General features: G+C 40.1%; 1 protein-coding gene across 4 annotated transcripts in view; it reads right to left on the bottom strand.

The window, feature by feature from the left end:
- Positions 1-22,189, bottom strand: part of SRSF11 (serine and arginine rich splicing factor 11) — a 49,062-nt gene that overhangs the window by 7,671 nt on the left and 19,202 nt on the right. For 2 of the 4 annotated variants that reach the window (XR_012160447.1, XR_012160446.1), the window contains exons 2-11: positions 21,192-21,325; positions 17,080-17,189; positions 15,466-15,558; positions 14,636-14,685; positions 12,969-13,096; positions 12,271-12,352; positions 4,274-4,405; positions 3,528-3,617; positions 2,374-2,469; positions 1,714-1,852 (exon numbers count right to left, since the gene is read on the bottom strand). Coding sequence is in view for 2 of the 4 variants with exons in the window: in XM_073357357.1 (XP_073213458.1) it covers positions 1,409-1,606; positions 1,714-1,852; positions 2,374-2,469; positions 3,528-3,617; positions 4,274-4,405; positions 12,271-12,352; positions 12,969-13,096; positions 14,636-14,685; positions 15,466-15,558; positions 17,080-17,189; positions 21,192-21,325 (1,252 nt within the window). In the remaining 2 variants the exon portion in view is untranslated. Of the gene's footprint in view, positions 1-227; positions 1,607-1,713; positions 1,853-2,373; positions 2,470-3,527; positions 3,618-4,273; positions 4,406-12,270; positions 12,353-12,968; positions 13,097-14,635; positions 14,686-15,465; positions 15,559-17,079; positions 17,190-21,191; positions 21,326-22,189 lie in introns of those variants that run through there. The other 2 variants (XM_073357358.1, XM_073357357.1) reach the window with 2 other exon arrangements.

Here is a 22,189-nt window from a genome sequence, read left to right on the forward strand (position 1 = left end):
TAAAATACATACTATACTGAGGGGGAAAAGGCTTAACTCAGAGCTGAAAGACAGACTGGCTTAACAGTTTTCTTCACTACATTTACTAGTAAAAGAAATGGAATTAAACTGTGATACTGTTAAAGGAGGTGGTGAGGGGGGGAAAAGTCAACTCTAAATGAATGAGGTAATTTCATACATTCAATAGTGTAAATAAATACAAGTACAGTTTTACAGAAACATGAGCATAAATTTAAGGGTTTTATTATCAAAGTCTTGTAAAACAATTTCAGAAACTGTACATCAACATGGCACAGACTGTAGCCCACTTTTGTTTTTACCTGCACAAAAGTAAAAGCTCTGAAACGTCTTTAACTAAGAAAACAGCTCATCTAACTACTTTGCATAACATGGAATCACTGTGTGCATAAGATTACTATTGCAGTGACAGTAAACACAAATTTATTAGTTTATACAACTTGAGATCAAGTAAAAAGTACATTATCAAGTAGACTTGCTTTTAAAAGCATACAAAGGTCAATTTTAAAATGCACTACCTCTTTTTGCAACATATTTAGCTCATGAACAAATACAATAAAAATAAAAAACTGGGTGATGAAAACTGCACAAAGCAACCTCTAATCATTGGACACTGGGCAAGTCAGGAGATTTTGCATTACTACATCAGAAAATTTGACCTCCCCAGACCCAAGAGAAGTAGTTAAGAATTAAACTATACCTCTCTCCACTGCCTGACATGGATTTTAAATTGACTGAGTAAAAGACCATCAACATTAGCCATCCGAAAAGGTTAGTGCATTTTAACCTTGTCAAAATGAAACAAAACCCATCCACCCACCCCCCGAAAAATAGCCACATGGCTAAAAAGATTATCTATTTATATCAGAATGCTTATTTCCAGATGTAACTATGAATATTAATTTTGTGTAGCCACACTTAAGACCCTTAAAAAGATCCATCATATGTTGTAGAATTTTCTTAGAACATTTAGGATGTTTCTGCCACAATTAACATGCAATCAGTGCATTCCCTATACTGCTCTATTACTGCAATGAATCAAACTCTAGAAACACTATCATAAGTGAGCCAATTTACTAAAGGAGATCATACAACATAAACAATCCATGCCTGCTGTAGATGCATGCAGCTTTTCACTTTTGCTTGAAGCAGCACCAAGTTAATAAGACCTACTTGGCTACTCAAACCAAATTTGGCCATAGCAAGAACGGCAACCAAAGTACCTCTCACTATAAAGCTTTTGATGTAAATTAATATCAGGAGCTTTACAACCATTTATAGATTAGAGCTGTATACATCTAGATTTAGGATTAACAAGTACAGCATAAAAGAATCACACAGGAATGACACTGATGCATGTCTGCAGCTGCATTCACTGCAAAGGCAATATTCAGTCACTCATATCCATGTCTTCTTCATGATGATCATCCCCATTTACTTTGGATTCTCTTGCTGAATCTCCACTTCCCTTATCCACTGGTGATTCCTTTATTTTGGGAGAAGCAGAATCTGCTACTTTCTTTTCTTCCTTTTTCTCTTTCTCGCTGTCATATCCTTGTTCTTCTTCATCATAATCCCTTGTGACCTGCTTTGCCGAGATGAAAAAGTAAAAGTAAAACTTGCCTCAAGGTTCTTATGGGTTTAAGGTTAATACTACACCAAAGGCAGTGAAACTAAACAAGTTTTTAAACATACTTTTACGTCTTTGTCACTCTCGGATTTTCTTTCCCGATCCTTCTCTTTGTCTTTGCTTTTTTTCTTCTTGCTCGTTGACCGCTCTCTCTCATCTCTGCTTCTCTCTTTGTCTTTATCCTTCTTCTTTTCCTTTTTATGTCTAAGATGACAGTAGAGTACCTTGCTCAATCTTTGCACATTGCAAAAACTAAGGTTAACACTTTACTGTAATTCCTTCACACAGAACCAGCCCTTCATGCCAAAAACCTAGCTTAAGCCACCACCACAATCACAAAACATCAGTTCAGCCCAAGGTTAAGTATTCCTTTAGAATACAATCACGACCAGCCAACTCCCTATCGCAGCTCAAAGCAAGAGAGGGAGGTGAAAAGACAGAGTGGGGAATTTTCTAAACAGTGCAAGGCAGGACATGAAGTTTATTTCCAGAATGCAACACACCCTCCCACACACATTTATTAGTGCCAGAACAACAATCATGACTTCCCTTTCATGGAGAATTTACAGCAGAGTTCAAGAAATTCCTTGGTTGAAAAGGATAAAACTATACCCCTCCACTATAGCTCAAACATTTCAGGCACCAGGACTGTTTCCTCCCCAGACACCCCTTTGAAAATTAGAGATACAGAGCAACTGAATTCAGAGGCCTGCTAGCACACTGACCTTCTTGGAGATGGGGACCGAGACAGTTTTCTTTTAGGGGACCTGGGCTTTTTAGGTGACCTTGTTCCACTCCTGCTTCTTCTGCGCCGTCGATCTCTGTAGGCATTAAAGGGTAGAACAGTCCAAAAACATCTCAAAGTCAGAAGTGTTAAAATTATACAGTTTATATTAACTTAAATATATTTCTACTGGCTCATATCTACACTCTAAAGGAGTATTGCTCTACAGAGACACTCCTGCTTGTTTTACCAAAGACATATTTACTATTATCAGCACTGCAAAGCCAATGCAGCTGTTGATAAGCAGCACAAGCTGCCCTCTATTCTACCTCCACTATCATGAAATAAATTGCCATCTAAGTTCTTATTACAGATATTAATGGTGTAGCAGTCAGATGAAACAGCTTGATTTTCAGCTATCATGTAGAGTTTTCAATAGGAAAATGGTTGTTTCAAACAACATCCATTTTTCACAAGGAAGGAGCAGATATCTATTTTCAGAGACCAAAAGATACCTTCTTAGCACTTAAACTTATTTGAGGCACTTCATAAGTCCAGGTACATCCATCTCTCTCACACGCTCATTTAAGAGGTGCTTTATTTGAAAGTACATTTTCTCCTATTATTCTTTTATAGGTGGACAAAATAAATGCAGGTATGTTCCTGTAGTTTTCAAGCTGTCACAGTAAACAGTCTCTGAGTTGTGACCTTTTCAGGAGTCCAGAAGCACTCTGAGTATGTTAATTTAAGACTGGTATTTTTTTTTTGTGTTTGAGATTTACAGTAAAAAACCCCAAACAAACAAAAAGAGAGAGATGTGCCTAGATCAATAAGGCTTTGCACAGATTTCTTTAAAAGCTCCAGGTAAGACTGAGTCTCTGTTTCACTTTCCTTGAAGTGGGAGCTGCAGGTACTTTGATAAATGGGCTGTGGTGGTTTTGTTGGAACAGCTCCTGTAAGTCTCTGTAACCCTAGTTGAAGTGCTAATTCATAATCTATAGCAATACTCCACAGCAAATTAGAACTGATTTCTTCAGAGGTGAAAGAGGATAATTGTCACAATGATGTGACAAACCAGTTTAGAAACTTTTACACCAATACCACTATATACTATTCTTGAAACACAGACTAAGAAATTGACCCAAGTTCTGGTACCTGCTTGTGCTTCTCGATCGTCTGGTTGTGCTGTAGCTTTTTGGTGGAGTTTTAGAACGTTTCTTTTCCTTCTCTTCCTTCTTTTTATCCCTTGAAAGGCAATGAAATGTTATATATTCAAAACCAGTCAGTTATAGAGACAAATATTTGCATGTCACAAGAATAGGAAATAATACCAGATAACCACAACTCTGACATTTTACAGCACAAATTGTCTCTCCACTGTGAAACTCATTAGTGAGAGAGTGAAAGCAGAGTGGGACAATTACTGAAATAGCAGAACAGCAATTTTAATTCTTTGAGACAGCCAAGGAGTTACCAAGCTTAGATGCTAAAAGTTACAACTGATTTTTAAATGTAATAAGCATCCGCAGCTCCCATTGAAACTAACAGAAGCTGCATGTTTTCAGCATCTATGAAAATGAGGCCACATTTAAGTTCTTAAATACATACTCAGATATCTTAACTTTGGGCATCACAGCAGAACACAAACCTACTCTTACGAAGATACTTCCTCAAAGACATGAAAAGTTAGATTATACAAAAATGTTATTTGTTTAAACCTTGTCAGTGCTATACTTCAGTACCTATCACTGTTAAGATCTCCAATTTGTGGCACAGTAATAAAAACTATTTGGCAGTAGTTGATGACCTGGCTATTTTCTTTAATAGAAGTTAAATTACATATATTTCAGAATTAACAACTGGATTTCTAGAAAATTTCTGAAGTCGCAAGAGGGAATTACTTGGTTTTGGATGCGCTCCTAGACCTTCTGCCTCTCTCTCTGGAATGAGATCTCCTCCTTCTTGGACTTTTAGATCGCCGCCTACTTCTTGACTTTGAATGTGACCGCCTCCTTGATCTGCTTCTTGATCGTCTATCGAACAACGCATTAAACACAGGATTACAAAAATATATTTGACCTAGGCATACCAGACTATTAGTTAAAAGCGGTCAGCGCATACAGAAAAAATAAAGATGGAACCCATAAAGTCATGCCCAGAAAGGCCACAACAGAAAAGCAAGCGCCACAAAGTACAGGTAATGAACAAGTGATGGAAACCTCTATCAGCTATGCAACATTATCTACTTCGATGTGTGAGTAAACACGTATGGTGGCAGAAGAAAACAGATAGGGTGGCAAGGAAGTTTTGGAGGAATTATTTGAAATGGAGAAAGTGAATCATACTGATCAGTAGTAGGAGCAGCACAGAAGGCATGGAGATGAGAGCCAGAGGAAAAAGTATTTGATAAAGCATGTTGGCAGGCAGATCAGAGATGCAAGCACCAGTGGAACACTGCAGATCTGAATGTCAGAACAAGCTGAAACTTGATGCAGAAGATTTAGAGGACCCAGTAGAGCAGTATGAAGACAGGAGGGACATAATTAGCATGACTTAACTGTGCACAGACTATTGAGGTGCAAGATAAGAACTGAGAGGCCAGAGACAAAGTGCCAAGATATTGCATTGGAACACCTAAAATAATCTTGGTTTTACATTTAATCAGTCAGGACATTCTAAAAAAAACCCCTAAAGTGTTTAAGCCACTAGTATATAGAGTAAAATTTGCTGTGTTTACCAGGAGCAAACAGCCCAGTGGAATATGCATTCAGTATAAGAAACAGTGTTTTTGGAGTGAAGACCAAGTCAAATGAGTGTGGATATATATATATTTTTAAACTAGAAGTGAATGTTTCTGAAAATATCATCCACTTTGAAATCATTGAATCTAGTCCAGTCCCCTGCTCTCATGACAGGACTAAGTATTATCTAAACCATTCCTGACAGGTGTTTGTCTAACCTGCTCTTAAAAATCTCCATGGAGATTCCACAACCTCCCTAGGCAATTTATTCCAGTGATTAACCACCCTGACTGTTAGGAAGTTTTTCCTAATTTAATCCTATTGCTTCTTGTCCTATCCTCAGAGGTTAAGAACAATTTATTTCACTCCTCCTTGTAACAACCTTTTATGTACTTGAAAACTGTTATGTCCCCTTCTCAGTCAACTTTTTTCCAGACTTAAACCCAGTTTCTTCAATCTTCCCTCATAGGTTATGTCTTCTAGAGCTTAAATCATTTTTGTTGCTCTTCTCTGGACTTTCTGCAATTTGTTCACATCTTCCCTGAAATGTGGTGCCCAGGACTGGACACAATATTCCAGTTGAGGCCTAACCAGCGCGGAGTAGAGCAGAAGAATTACTTCTCGTATCTTGCTTACGAAACTCCTGCTAATATATTACAGAATGATGTTTGCTTTTTTTGCCACAGTGTTACACTGTTCACTCATATTTAACTACGACTCCCAGATCCCTTTCCACAGTACTCCTTTCTAGGCAGTCATTTCCTATTTTGTATGTGTGCAACTGATTGCTCCTTCCTAAATGCAGTACTTTGCATTTGTCCTCATTGAATTTCATCCTATTTACTTCAGACCATTTCTCCAGTTTGTCCAGATCATTTGGAATTTTAATCCTAGCCTCCAAAGCACTTGCAACCCCTCCCAGCTTAGTATCGTCCACAAACTTTATAACGTACTCTCTATGCCATCATCTAAATCACTGATGAAGATATTGAACAGAACCAGACCCAGAACTGATCCCTGCAGGACCCCACTTTTTATGCCCTTCCAGCAATGTGAACCACTGTTAACTACTCTCTGGGAACGGTTTTCCAACCAGTTTTGCACCCACCTTATTAGTAGCTTCATCTAGGTTGCATTTTCTTAGTTTGTTTATGAGAAGGTCATGTGAGACCATATCAAATACATATGTGTCATTGTTGAATCGGAAGCCGGCAGTAGTGGCATCAGCACATATAATTTGTGGGTGTCTGAATATTGCATAACCCAAATTTATGTTGCAAACAAATTTCCTGGTGTTTGATTTTGCAAACAGTCAACCTTAAAGAGAACCCTGCAGAAATCTAGACATGTGATTACCCGAGCATGGATTATACAACTAAGGATGAAAAATGAAAGGGCAGATTTAAAGTAGTATAAATAGACATTACTTTGCAGCATAGAGGACGCAGTGGTAGGAGGAGTAAAAGATGAAGATTGGCCAAACGATAGAATAGGTTAGTTATTGATAGCAATGAAGAGGGAAGGGTTTGGGATTGGGGAAGATTAATGCATTCAGTTTTTAAAATTGCATTGATAAGAGGTAAAATACTTAGAATTAGATTATAAACACAGTGTAATAGTGTGGCAAAAGCAACACCCTCATGGGGACCTTTGAAGTGCCCTAACTTGGGTCTTCCAAGGAGAGAAATGAGTGCCCCCTTCTGGTGACACTGTAGTAGGCGTCTGGCCCACAAATTAGTTGTCCCTTCAGTCTTATCCCACTGTGAGGGAGGAGGGGGAAAGAGGCCTAAAACAGTTCCAAATCAAAAAGCACACCCAAGTCAATTCTGGGCCATCCCCCAGTCTTCCAGTGGGGCACCCCACCCTTCCCTTCAGGCCTGTCTCCCATTCTCTTACTCATGCATTGCCTGTTTCTGGGGTTAAATGTTCCTCCAGCTAGCAGACCTGTTCTTCCGCAGCTCTGCAAGCAGAGAGGCAGAACTCCATCCTTTGTGCTGACCAGCCAGGTCCCGACAGCCAGGTTCCGTCCTTTTATTCCTCCTCCAGGCTTGGCACTGGGTGCAGAGATAGCTCACGGGGGAGCTAGCCTTACCCATAGGCTCTCCTTAACTCTTTCTCTGCTGGTGTGGGGCCTTTCTATCCCATCACATCTCCCACCCCCAAATACCATTTTGGGTACCTCCCTCCCCCACCAGCTCTCCCAAGAAAAACAATCAATCACAATTTGTGTGATGTACTGGATGTGGAAGGAGAAGGGCTTGAGAGATAGATACCATCCTCTTAATTTACCATCCTCTTAATTGGGTGTCTTTCATGGCGTGGAGCCAATGTAGCACGGCATGGTTGCTAACTAAAGTGAAATTATTGCCAAGAAGGTAGTCTAACAGCAAGTCCATGGTCCACTTCACTGACTACGCCTCTTTCATGATTATGGAATATGCCTTCTCCATTGGGAATAATTTCCAACCAAGGTAGAGGATGGGGTGTTTTTTTCACATTCCACCAACTGGGATAAGACCGCCTCTAGTCCCACATCAGAGGTGTTACTCTGTAGTGGGAATTTCCTAGTGAAGCTGCAGCTATACGAGACAGGTTCTCAGAAGAGGTGAGCCCTAGGGGTCTGAAAGGCCTTTTCACAAATGTTGGCCCACTGGAATTTCTTTGGGCTATTGGTTTAATGAGATCCATAAGGGAGGCTGCATGGCCAAGAAGCCAGTAATAAATTGTTGGTAGCATTATTTCAGTCTTAGGAAACAGTGTACCTGTTTCTTTGGGGCTGGTGAAGGGCGTGTCTGTAGGCCTGGACCTTATCCACAAGGGTTGCACCTTGCCCTTCTCCAGGACATACTCTATGTACGTCATCTCATTTTTGCCAGATGGCATTTAGTAGGGTTTGCAGTGAGGCCAGCCACCCTAAGGAACAGGAGCATGGCAGTTACATGTTTCAGATGATCTTCACACAAGTCTGACTACAGATTACGATGTCATCCAGGTATGCAGCAGCATGTTATGGGGCTGGAAGACCTGGTCCATTAACCTTCTGAATGTGGCTGGGGGGGTCATGGAATCCAAACAGCAAATCAAGAATTGAAAAGAAGCCAAAAGGGGAAGCAAGGCTGTTTTTCCCCCAGGTCTCAGGCATGAGGGTAATGTACTCCACCTCATCTAGCCAGTCAAGAATTAGTCAACACATGGCAGAGGGTAGGCATCAACTTTCAATATGTTGACTTTCCTGAAATCTACGCAAAAGCAAGTGGTCCTAACTGGCTTAGGGACCAGCGTTATTGGGCTCTCCAGTCAGTAAACAGCTCAATTATTCTCAGCACTAGCACTGTGAAGCAGGAGCGTCAGTTAGTTTCTCTCATCCTCTCGGGATGATGGGGTTGTAGATTTTCTTGGACAAGTGTTCTGGTTCAGTCTGGACGTGATGAGTGATCAGATGAGTTCATCTGGGCTGCACAGAAAACACAGTGGAGAAGGCAGCAGTGATCAACTGGTGGGGCTGGACCCTCTGTTCTGGAGTGACATTGCTCCTGATTTTGATCATCCCAACCCTCAAGACTGCAGTGGCCTGTGGGACTAATTTGGTCTCCAGTGGGTAAGGGCTATGAACAAGGCTTTCCATAGCATTAAAAGATTCATGGGGTAAACTTTGAATTTCTGTCTGTCTGTTGCTGGATCTCATAATTCACAGGCTCCACTTGTTGTATCACCTCATAAGGCCCCTGACAGCAGCTTTGATTCCACACAAATTTGGAAATAACAAGAGAACTTGATCCTCAGGGTGAAACACCTGGGAGGTGGATCCCTTTATGACAGGATGCTTCCTGTGTGATCTGGGCACCTAGGAGGTTCTTGCTGGCAAATGAGCCTAGAACTTCAGGCTTCTCCTGAAGGCTAAGAACACACTGTACCACAATGTCAAACTGAGGTGACCGTTTTTCCCACATTTGCTGAATGAGATCCAAAACCCCTCATGATTGTCTCCCACATAATAGCTCAAATGTTAGGAAGCCAGTGGAGGATTGTGGCACTTCACTTGGTCCCAGTGGCAGATATCCATAGCTATGAACCTTCTCAGCATATTCTTTAGCAACCTGTTAAAGTGTTCCATTAGCCCATCTCTGTGGGAACAGTGGACAGACATTCAGAGAGTCTTCATTTTCACAACTGACATTCTTGCTTCATCGTCTGGGAAATGAGGTTTGTACACAAGTCCATTATAATTTCCCATAGAACCCAAACCCAGGCAAAGATCTTCAAAAGTTCAGAAGCAGCTACTCTGGTATTTATGGAGCACACAAGTATGAGCTTCAGGATACCAGGTGGCATAGTCTACAAGCACCAGAATGTACTGGTAGCTTGCAGCATAGTTACGGAGCCAACTATGTCCATTCCAATACATTCAAAGGGTATGTTCATGGGTGGGAGGGAAACCACTGTCCAGAGTGTTGTGAGCTGGCACACAAAGCACAAAAGCTGGGGAAGTCCATATACACTAAAGGCCAAAAAGCCCAGGCTAGAATTCGAGACAGTGTTTTCTCCATCCCAAGGTGCCCATGAAGGATCTGGTGTGGACCAGCCATATAACCTCCCTCTGGTAGGATCTGGGCACCAGAAGCTGGTTTTCTCATTTCCTTGGTCTGGTAGTCTCTCTCAAGGTGAAGTAGGCGGTTGGCCTTCTCTCAAAATGAGGGAAGCTTCATCTTGTCAAGGTTCCACCAATTCCTCACCGACAACCACCACTTGGGTATAGGGTCAGCTCAGGATGTCATCAGCTTTCCATTCTTCAAGGAGTTTGAAAATTTTGTTATGATCTCATACTCGAGGGAAGAAAGGGTCTCCAAGTTGGGATAATACTGGGCCTCACTCTGTTTGGCTGTTGCCAATTTGCGTGAAAGTTCCTGCTGCTAGAGAAGAGACATCTCCCACACCAGGTTCACTAGGGTATGTGGAATTGGGGAGACTTGTTGCTCAGAAAAAGGTCCCAAAGATTCCTTCATCAGATCCCTGCAATATTCCCAATCTCAGCCATTAACTGAATAGGCAAGGGATGGGGCCAGGCCAACCATTATGCTTCCCCACAATTAGGTTACCTTGGACGCAAGGGTAGGGTTTCATGTCCCTGTGTACATATTGTAGAAGGAGAGTTCCCCAGGGTGATCCAGGATTTGGGACCACCAAGATCAACATCAGGATTGAGAATATGCTGAGTCCAAAAGATCACCCTTATGGGGGTGATCAACTTCATAAGACTTTGATCATCAAGCATGGGCTCCTGCTATCCATATATGCAGAAAGCTGCGATCTTGGGAACACTGCCCAGGACAGCCACGTTTTGGGCTTTGATGCTGTGATCAGCACCCCCTGGGGTCCCTGAAAAGTCTCCTCTGAGTAGGGTCCCCCTATTTCAGTTTCCATGGTTGTTCCCTTCTTAAGGCCAGGCAGGTTGGTGGTTTCTTGAACTGGGACCCAGGTCAACAGCCCCAGACCTTTGGTCCAGGCTATCCAACGTCCCTGCAACACACAGGACCCTACCTCATGTGTCCTGGTGAGGGGTCAGCAGGGTGGAACCCCTGCCAAGATGTCAGCCTCTGTAGCCAGCTCTCTCATTCGCCTGTGCTCATCCCTTGGCTCCAGCAGGCCTGTAGCAGATCATCATCATGGGGATCTTGGTTGTCAGATAGTACTCCATGAGGCAAAGGGTGTCAGTCATTGCCTCAGGTTGAAGCTGTAGGATCCAGTCCTTTCCCTCGGGGGAGGGAGTGGAGAAGGGGAGTATCTGGGTGAACTGTTTGAATAAAATTCTCTCTACCACCAAGGTTCATGTCTTCATCTGAGGTCTGAGCCATCTCCAACACAAATCTCATAGCTTTTGGGCAACTGGGGGGGGGGGGGGGGAAAGCCATGCTCTCAGAGGATACTACTCCTCCAGGAAGTGTCAGAACATCTCTTCTGAGACATCCAGAGCATTGTGAATGGCCACTTTGACCTGTCCATAATCTCAGGCAGTAAAAAGTCTAAAGTACATAAACCATTTGCACTCTCCCAGTTAAGTATAGGGCAAGCAAATCTGCCTGCTGTTCAAGGGGCCAACGAGCTGCTGTGACTACCTGTTCAAAGATTTTGAGGAACGCCTTGGTGTCACTATTAGGCCCTATCTTTGTTCCTGACAGGAACAGGATCTGCCATTAGGTCTAGGCCTGCTGGTACCACTGTAGTGGCTGGCTGTATTAGGGTGACCAATTGTTGTACCAGCTGCTGCTGTTGGGCTGCTAGATCATGGATTAACTGCTCCCGCTGGTTGGCCATTTGCTGGAAAAGTTGCTGTTGAGCATTCTGCTCAGCCATTCACTTCAGCAGCTAATCCATATGCATCCAGCTACAGGGGCTGGTGGCATTTGTTTAGGGTCCCTCCTTTTTTAAGGTTTGACCAGCTCCCTTCCACAGGAAGAAGGTCATTGCCTGCATTCTCCATCAAATCCATACAGCATGGAAGGAGCAGCACCCTCCTGGAGACCTTCTAGACACCATAACACAGCCACCGGGGGGGGGGGGGGGGGGGGGAAGGGGGGAAGAGGAGCTGCTCACTCCTGGTCTAACTGCTCCTCTCCAGTGTCTGTCCTACTACAGCTCTGTAGGCAAAGCTCCCTTCAGGTGGAGCTCTGTCCCTCCTTCCTGACCAACTAGCCCCCAACTGAGCCAGGCTCTCTCCTTTTATTCCCCCTGCAGGTTTAGCATTGGCTAAAGGTATAGCAGGGCGAGGCTAGATGAGACCATAGGCTCTCCTTAACCCTTTTTCTGCTCGTGTGGGACATCTGCTCCACCACACAGGGTGCAAAATAAAAATGTTTCAGTGGACACTCTTAAGGCTCCGAGCAAGTTGTCAGTGCAACTCTTGGTGCTGTAAAGTACAGGACTGTCTGTGCTACAATGTCACTTTCCAATCCACGTTCCCAAGCTCTCTACATGGCTTTACTCACTGTCATACTCTGCACTGGTCCTGGTAGTCAACTTAACACCACTAAACAGATTTGCTTTTTTCTCTATTTGTACCTAACAGCCGGTATTGCCAAGCTTAACGTTTTAAACGGAATTTTGAAGGAACTGTGTAAGGCACTTATTTCTGTTAATATTTATGGAGTGAGAAATCTAACCTGTGCCTAGAAGTAGAAGGAGTTCTCCTCCTTCTTGATCGTGATCTTGATCTTGAATGCCTTCGTTTTTCATCTTTTTTATCTGAAATTACGAAGGGGAAACATTAGTACAAAGGTAGAAGTGGTATCTATCTTTAAGACCACCCATAAAAGGAAGTAAGCGTGTGTTTGCACCCTCTTCAGACATCATAAAGAAGCAAAAGAAAGCTTGAAAAGTTGTTTTTTGGTGGTGGTGGTGGTGTTTTTGTTTTAAGTATCAGAAATTCAGGTCTGGTCTAGCCTGTTCTTGGAAGATGCTTTGGAGAACTAGTAGACTATGATATAACATGAAACTTGATTTAGAGGGGAAGTAATTTTTATTCATACTAGTGAAAAAAAATTCACACCTGCTCAACTCAAGCATTTAGCTGTGGGAAGAAAAACGTATGTTAAAGTTTCAGCATTCCCACCCCAATTAATTAATTAATCAATCAATCCCCAATTAAATCATCCGAGCCAGGGCTTTGTCAAGCCTGACCTTAAAAACTTCCAAGGAAGGAGATTCTACCACCTCCCTAGGTAACTCATTCCAGTGTTTCACCACCCTCCTAGTGAAAAAGGAAAGTATGAAAACTATGTTTTACAGTGTATAAGCCCTTTTTAGCGGCTATACCGCCAAAAATGGTGTTTAACCAAATATTTAAAAGTAGTTCAATTACCTGGCTCTATGGCTGCAGAAATCAGTGATTGTGCTTCTCTTACTCTTTTCATAGCTTCCTCTATTTCTTTACTGGAGGTATCAGATTTCAGACTTGGTGAGACAAGACCTGCAGCTACATGGTTCAACCTGGAACAAGCCATTAAGTGAAGTGAAAATGAAATTTCAGATTGAAAAAAACTGACTTTTTAAACGAATACTGACCTAGACTGGGCAGACTGCAACTTGCTTGGAAGTAAGGGGTACTGCTCTTTGATTAGCCCAAGAAGGAGATTGCAGCTCTGAGTCAAACTCCCTCCTGGTCTTGCCATTGCTTGGGGGAAAGAGTGTCATGTGCACCCTCCAGCCTATCTGACTGAACCCACCAAAACCACACCATCACACACAGGGCAGCGGGAGCCATGCTCGGTGGCCACATCTCTGTGCATAGGACAACGAGCCAGGCACCATGACCACACCACTGCACACAGGGCAATGTGAGCCATGCACCATGACCACACCATCACACACTGGGCAGCATGAGCATGCCCAGCGATCACCATGAGATGGTCAAGTTCAGGATCCTGACAAAAGGAAGAAAGGAGAGCAGCAGAATATGGACCCTGGACTTCAGAAAAGCAGACTTTGACTCCCTCAGGGAACTGATGGACAGGACCTCTGGGAGGCTAAGATGAGGGGGTAAGGAGGCCAGAAGACTGGCTGTATTTTAAAGAAGCCTTATTGAGGGCACAGGAACAAATCATCCCGATGCGCAGAAAGAACAGTAAATATGGCAGGCGACCAGCTTGGCTTAACAGAGAAATCTACGGTGGGCTTAAACACAAAAAGGATGCTTACAAGTAGTGAAAACTTGGACAGATGACTAGGGAGGAGTATAAAAATATTGCTTGACATGCAGGGGTGTAATCAAGAAGACCAAAGCACAACTGGAGATGAAGTGTATTCTGATGTAACTACATTGCTCCTTCCCCTACTCACAGGGGTGGGCAGGGAAGAAATGGAAAGAGGTTGGATAGACATCTTATGTAGCAAGCTCCACAAATCTGCTCTGTGCTGGAAGCAGTGATACAGGGTACGAGGACATGGGACAGCTTACATCCTCTTATTGCTTTGGCCCAGGGTATCACTATTGAGCCCACAAGTAGTAAGGGGTCCATTTATTGTCTTGTATAGATACCAGTTACCAATGTTACCCCTCAAATATTTTTGAAAAGGCAGAAATTTTTATTCTGATCGGCTTAAAGGGTAAATCCTTAGAGGAGAAAGTAAACTAATTCAGATTGATGCGACCTGCAGAACACAAGATTCCGTTTTAACTTTGTTTTCAGAAGTCAACTTGTTTCTGTGCAAGGTGTACTTGCTTGTACCTAATGGTTTAAAAGGATTAAAGTGACTGCACCACAAGTTTCTTTACATAAAGGGCATGGAGTAATGAAAAAACTGAATTCCTCTCGCCACCAAACTAGGAGAAACACAGTCTTTGATGCCTAGTGCTACGGTGAACCAACTCCCCACCCCAGGTGGCTTCCACAGGAAGCTAGTTTCTTCCAGTCTTTATCTGGCCAGGTGTGGGAAATGGGTCAGTATTGAGTGACATGAAACATTACCCTCAAGATTAAGTGCACGCCAATATAAACCTAAATACTGAAAGCTATCACTTGCACTTACTTTGGATCCACTGTGCTCATAAGCTTTAATAGCTGATCTGCTGCAAGAGACTGTGAAGAGACATTTTAAAACATGTTGAAAAGCATGAAATTTGCTTTAACACATTGACAGGTTAACCAAGCCTGAATACACATGGAATATAGCTAAAAACAAGAGCACAAAGTGCTTACAGTTGAGAAATGCAGAGACAACACAAAGAAACAGGGACTAGGGTTCAGTGGTTTCTTTAACCTTCTACTTCTGGGGGGTGGGTGGGTGTGTGTGTTGTTACAGACATACTTGCAGACAGATATTTTGAAATAAATTACCAAAATAATTGAAAATGGCATGATTATACAGTGTTATTTTGACAAATAAAATTTGCAGAACTTTAAAATATTCTGTGCAGAATTTTTAGGCACAGAATTCCCCCAGGAGCCTGACCTACACCATTTGAATGCTGGTGTTCCAAGTCTTCAGTTGGAATCAACCACAGGGTTTTAGAGACAGTAATTCTTTAGTATATATTATCTCAAGTGTCAGGATTAAATTAGAAAAGAAGCAAGACTGCAAAAGGATTTTTAAGTTGTACTATGAAACTGCTAGGCCCATAAACAAATGTACTGTATCATATGAAAAATAGGATTAATTTCTAAAAATTATTGGAACTTAAAACTATGCCCAATTTGGTCCCTTGCTATAACAGTATTTTTTTAGCACTGGTTCAGGAATAAATATAGCAAGTCCTGGACCTTCAGTCGGTCAATTAATATACTGGTGGATCACAATCTACTGACCACAGTCTAAAAGTCTGCCAAAGCTGGGAAAAAAATAAAAAGTCACTTACATACCTGAGAGTTTAAGTTTGCTCCAGGAAGCCCAAGAGCAGCTAGGGCAGGATCAAGAGCAGGAGCTCCCAAAGCAGCTAAAGGAACAGCACCAATCTATAACACACAGATGATAAATTAAAAAACAGGCATTGACACAGTACAGTCCCTTTAACACTACCACATCACCTCCTAATTTAAACCCAATCTAGCAATCATGTACATTAATATACCCTTTAGCAAAAGTGCCAGTAAGACCACTTCGCCTCTCCTACTTATGTATTTGCAAACTGAAACATATAGAAGTAATACTATTGGAATTTTAGGGGGAAAAAAAGATTGCCTCCCACTCCCTTGGGCTGGGTGGGTGGGAGGGAAACAACCACCAACCAAAAAGACTTTGTCATTATATTCCACACAAACAACTTAAAATGACTTTTTTTTTTTTTTTAAAAAGTGACTAAAAATATCACTATGTTTATTGCTTCACTTTCTATAGCAAGTATGCTTAGATTACAATTAAAAAGGCAATTTTAACAGCCAGACTACAAACTCTACCAGGATTCTTTCCGTAGCATTCATCATGCCTAATAAAAGGCTCTGAAGGTAATATTATACCTTCAGAAATACCTGTGCAAACTGACTGACCAGATGTAAGCCATTAGAATTTAGTAAACAACTGCAGATGCTAAAAAGGAACAGAATCCATCTCACTATTTTAGTTGCAGTGGGTCTGCAATGCTAGCCAAAGTAAAAGGCAGTTTTAAAAATACACAACCCCTCCCTCCCCCCCATTTTTCTCACTGAAGTGAGCAATTATGACTGAATACACACAGAAAACAGATCTGCATAGTAAGTATGTACCTTCCCTCCCCCTTTAAAGGCATACAAGGATACTCAAACAGATTCTATGAAAACAATAATGGAATTCTGAAACATGCCTACTGAATATATATACACCCAACTCCCACTGAAAGTCAATGGAAGCTGGGCACCTAACTCCTTTAGATGCTTTTAAAAATCCATACCGGCCATTATAGTTTCTGAGACAGCCTAAATAATCATATAAGAAAATCTATTAAATAAATTCCAAAGTAAAGCGCATTTCAGATTGGCACAATTGAAGTTAAGGATCTGTGTACAATATACACATTTTCAAGAATGTATACAGTCCATCTTAAGACAAACTAACCCTTCAAACAATAACTGTATTTAAAGCCAGTTCTGGACCAAGTTATTTAATGGTTTTAATATAAAGAGATAGAACTGAGAACTTGCCCCAACAGAAGTCTGATAAAATCTTCTGAATAATTTAATCCCAAACTCTTCTTCCCCATGGTTAGGAGTCACCAAAGAACTTATACAGGCTACTAGAAGCACTAATTAAATTTCTGAGCATGCTTGTAAAAACCCAGTCTCCACACTAACGACCTACCATTGTTATACCATACAGTTCATCATGGTACAACTGATTTGCAGTGTGGTTACAGTGTTTAACTAAACCACTACAATGATCAATACAAAGTCAAATCTCTTCTTGCCATCCAAGCCTATTTGCCCAAGTGCATTAATATAGTAGATTAAGATCTAGCAAAATATGTACAGTATTCCTTTCACTCCAAGCAAATGAAAACCTACCTGAGAAAGTGGGTTGGGAGTAGGCAGGAGACCACCTCCAGGCAGCAGACCTGCCACAGCATTAGCTGGTGCCAAAAGAGATAAAGCCTTAGTCTCATCAGGAATAATTCCTGCAGAGAAACAGCCTTGCATTAGAATATATTCTCTCTCAAGGTCAGAAAACACACAAATACACCCAGAAAATGTCTCCCTGATACACCACCTGAGTTTGTTGAAAGTACTTATGTTGGCTAAAATATAAAGCTTGATTTCTATTAATATTTATCATTAAATTTTATGTCAGAATGAAACTTCAATGTGTGAAATTTGACTGTTCCTTTTTCTCTACAAATGGTTAAGTTTCTAGCGTAAAAAATAGCACAATACACACTACTTTTTTGTTAACACTGCCAAGATTTCATCACCTGTACTCGATTTTTAAGTCATGAACCAAACGTAAGCAAGCACAGTCGGTTCTCCAGGGGTGTGCTCTCAACTTTCAAAAGCTGTTTTATGAACAACGACTCGTGTCGGCTGCTTCACTATAAAGCACACAGAAAAATCAAGATACACAAGACAAAAAAAGTTTGATTTAGGGGTTAATAATATGGTACAGTTCACTATGATTTTTTACACCTACCATACAAATTTTGTAAAAATTAAGAGACGGTAAGGAAATATTTTGTTGAATAAAGCGTAGGGCTTTTGCTGACTCGTCAAATGAATATGAAAGTGTCTGCAGATCTCCAAATACACGCTCTGTGTGTATATACAATATATTGTGGCACATTCCTTACCTGTCCAGTAAAATGCATATGTTCCATTATGTGCCACACTTACTGTACCAAGAATGCTGCTACATATTGCCATTTCAGAAAAAACTTCTGGCCCAAACTCTTGTAGCCAACTAAGACAAGTGTGGCTGATTTTACTGCCTATTCTGCACACAGAACAATCTTATTAAGGGTCCTACTACGAAACAAATATGTATGTAGGTAATTTTTATTCTATCCAACAGCAAAAGCCCTATACAGATGGATTAATCTGTTAATGTGCCCAAGCCCCCAAAATGAGAGTTCAATAAGACAATTTTACTATATATTTGCAAATACCAGTAGTGTTTCTGTAATACATATTGAGAAACTGCATCTCATCATAAAACATACAATATGTACAGGGCACTTAAGAGAAACTGGATAAGCTGCAGAAGAAAACTGTTGGGTGGTATTTTCAGCAGGGCCTGGTATATAGTTCAGGCTGAACCAGGGAAAAGAACTGTAAAACACAACAACAAAAAAGAAAAACCACTGTTAAATAAAGGTAATGGTTCCTTCCACCTATACTGAGAAGTGCCGATAATATAAACAAATGTATAATACACAGCAGTGTTATCTTGCTTGTGTCATTGAGCGGTCATCAATTTAGATACCAAAAGTTATGGGGGGGGGGGGGGAGAAAGGTCATTTAGATATAGGGCATTAATGCATCAATATATTAACATACCTATAGAGATTAGGGGTAATTTTGCATGCAAAATTATGTCTCAGAGGATATTATAAATTATATCTACACATACTTCAAATTAGTGCAAATACAACATTTCTGGCATCTAAATACAACTCCTCTGACTTATCTTGAGACACCTCAGAAGATCTGCATCCATTAAAAAAAAAGTCATGCATCTGATCCTCTTTTTTTTTTTTTTTTAAAGTATTTAGAAATAAATAAAACTACAATTTAAAAAAAAGCAATGAGGCCCCTCACCAGTTAATTTTCATGCGGCAAAGTTTTTTTTTACTGCTGCTTTGTTAGAACCAAGAAATACTGCTTGAATGTGTAGAAATGAAAGAAAAAGAAACAGACAAAAGAAACAAATATTAACCAAAGAACCTAAATAACCCCCCAACCATCTTTAATATTAAAATTCCTTCCAAATCTAGGAATATCACAGTGAAAATTAAAATTAATACTATGCCTTACCGTAGACTTTGTGTATAGGTCTAAAACACAAAGCAACAGCCAACACCAAAAATATCAGTAAAAGCTAAAACTGGACTGTGATTGTGATATAGGGGACTATTATCTGTGCAGTGTAATAATTAACATTTACTTTAGTGATGGACAACATTAATACAGAATATCACAATAGAAATTATAGAGTATTGGGCTCCAGTTCAGCAGACTACTTAAGCATGTGCCTAGCTATAAGCACGTAAGTAGTCTTGCTGACTTCAAATACCTTCCTATACTGTGCTTAAGTACCTTGTTGAATTGGGGCCCTACTGATAAATATAAAGAGAAAACTCTGTATTCCAAGTATAAAAGCAAACATTTTATTACAAAAATAAGGGACTTAAATTTAACTTGAAAACAGCAGACTCTGTACTGTGATATGCCATATCATGTCCAAAATTCTGAATCTCCAGAACCACACACAAGATGCCGCTCATCCCACAAGAAACTCCTTGTTCAAAATAGGCCCAATAAAATGCTAGTATTGGTTTAACTTGTAACGTATCATCTTTAGCACATTCAGAACTGAAACTATTGGGCAGATTTCTCTAAATGCCAAGTTTATCCACCATCAAGCAAATCCGTCAGTCATACTGACAGAGAACCACATTACCCATCAGTAATTCAAATGTTGAGTTTAAAGTTCTTAAACAAGGGCCTCTGAAATATTTAAATGCTATTGACAGAGATACTGTTATTATAGCATGACTTAATAATGTATAAATAAGAATAAGGAAGAAATTCCTTAAGATTCACTTTTTGCCCAGATTAATGTAAACCAAAGCAACTACTTAGAAAGTGTTCTGTATTTTGAAAAATGACTCAATTACAGATCATGCTACAAATTTTAAAGTAATTAAGTCTTAAATGTTTAATTTCTTTTAAAATTTTTCTTTTAACAAGAACCTATGACTGCTCACCAGCCATGGAAGACAGCTGATAGAATTAAATTGCCTTGTCAAAAGTCTGAACAACACAGGCCTTATCTTAAATTTGTTACTGTAATATGACTTAATCCGCAGAGATTTTACTCTATTTCAAAAGGATTTTAAGTAAAAAAAATTTAAGAATAAACCAATAATCAGTATATTTGAAATAAATTACTTCTAAAGCCTAGTAAAGTTTAATGAGACTTCTGTAAGAAGTGTTGTCTTCTCAACACATTGTTTTAAAACAAGTTCCAAAAAACCTGCTCACGGTCTTTTAAATTACTGTAACACCCTATAATGTTAAAAAAAAAAAAAAAAAGAAGAAGAAGAAGAGATAATGTAGTTAACAAGTGGTTACACCAGGAAAACACTTGGGGACTTGAGTGCTTGCTGGCCTTTAGTTAATGTCTAGAATCCCCTGTAGCTGCAGAGGACCCACTGTGTTTCAGTCATCTGGAAGGGCTTTGCATTTGCCTTCTCCACTACAAAAATCACACACACAAATAACAGAGAGAAGAGTTTATTATTCAGTGAAATTCTATAAAATATAGCAAGCCTGAACAAGAAAATTTGGAATAAAATCTAATACCCAGTGCCCATTTGGCACCTCTTGGAAGATCTCACTTTCATCTTAAAGCATAATCATTCAAACCCTTGGTATACTGGAATTTACAGGGAGGGTGAATGTTTTTTCAGAGAAGTTGTCAACTAAACGAAGTAGCAAAGACACTGCAAAATAACTGCTAATCCACTCCCCCATTCACTCTCAAAGAGGGAGAAAAAACTTGCATGAGGAAATTATATAAAAATACATATCCTGAATAATTCATCTTTAAGGCAATGTTTCTTATGCATACAAGTCAGCATTTTTAAGTCTGGTTAGAAACATGTCTTAGGGACTTTGATGAATTAAGAGCATAATTTTCATATAATTCTGCTTAAAAACATTCGCACCTTAAATGTAAGATTTTCTTATATAAAAGATTAACAGGAAAACTTCCAGCTTTCATCGGGTGTCAACAGAAAAACAAAAATTTGCTTTAATGAAAGACCTAATGACAGCGTACCAAGGGTTTCAAAACGTTAATATCTTAGATATTTTACAGGTTACTAAACCTCACTCTACTGAACTATACTGGGGTAGACTGCCATCTTATGACGACTTCATAGGTCATTAAACAATTCACAAACCTTCTGCATATGGTACGACTATCAACGCTCTGTCAACGAACACAGTGTTTGTCAGATGCTGGGCCACAACTGCCGAGTCAGGATCATGGAACTTTACAAAACAGACCCGTGATGAAACAGGCAAAGGAGAATCACTAAAGGAAAAAAAAAAAATAGTAGTATTAGATACAAACTTAACAAAAAAAATCAGACAAATTCATTAAAAACACTTAAACATTTGCAATCTGTTCACTGTATTAAGTCTAATGACTATGTATCTGAATATAGAGCACAAGTGTTGCAGTGTGGTTTGAATTTTGTATCAGTTCTTACCATTAAGCTTTCATTAACAAGGATGATTGATAAGAATGTGTACATAAGAATGAAATGATACTGAATGAAGTTGCTTTGCCGTGATCACCAGAGATCTAACTACAGGATAGGAAATTAATTTTATTCCCCATTTACAAGAGATAAATAAATGCTAATTCTACCACACACACAATCTTCTCTAAATTAGCCAGTTATCTGAATACAAACTGGTAACTATGATTCAGGAGAGTGATCCAGTGGGTAAGATGTGAAAGGGCAGTGGTGGCAGCGGCAAGAGAAAAAAAGGTATATGCCCCCACAGAAACTCCAAACATAGCAATTTCTACACCCCTCTGCTTTTGGTCCAAAATAATTTTTGAAGTTATATTAAGCACAGAGTAATGATTAAAATAGCACTTTCATTTAGCTATTCACACATTTTCAATAGGTTTATCTTTTAGGCTAAAGTTTATCATGCGTTTCCTTATGACTAACTTCCAAAATGCACAAAAAGCATGAAGTTCAAATTTGAAGCTGGGCACATTATACGCAGATAACTAGGATTTGCAACAACATAGGACCAGAAATAGATCAAACAGAAAGTCAAGAAATTAAGGTGACAGGCAATGGATTTTAAATCTCACCAATTGCATCAAGAGTTTTTGAACTCTTATGTAGTGAACTTGAAGGAGACTAGAATGTCCCTT

Source organism: Lepidochelys kempii, chromosome 8, assembly GCF_965140265.1.
Source record: "Lepidochelys kempii isolate rLepKem1 chromosome 8, rLepKem1.hap2, whole genome shotgun sequence".
In the NCBI taxonomy this organism is placed as follows: Eukaryota; Metazoa; Chordata; order Testudines; family Cheloniidae; genus Lepidochelys; species Lepidochelys kempii.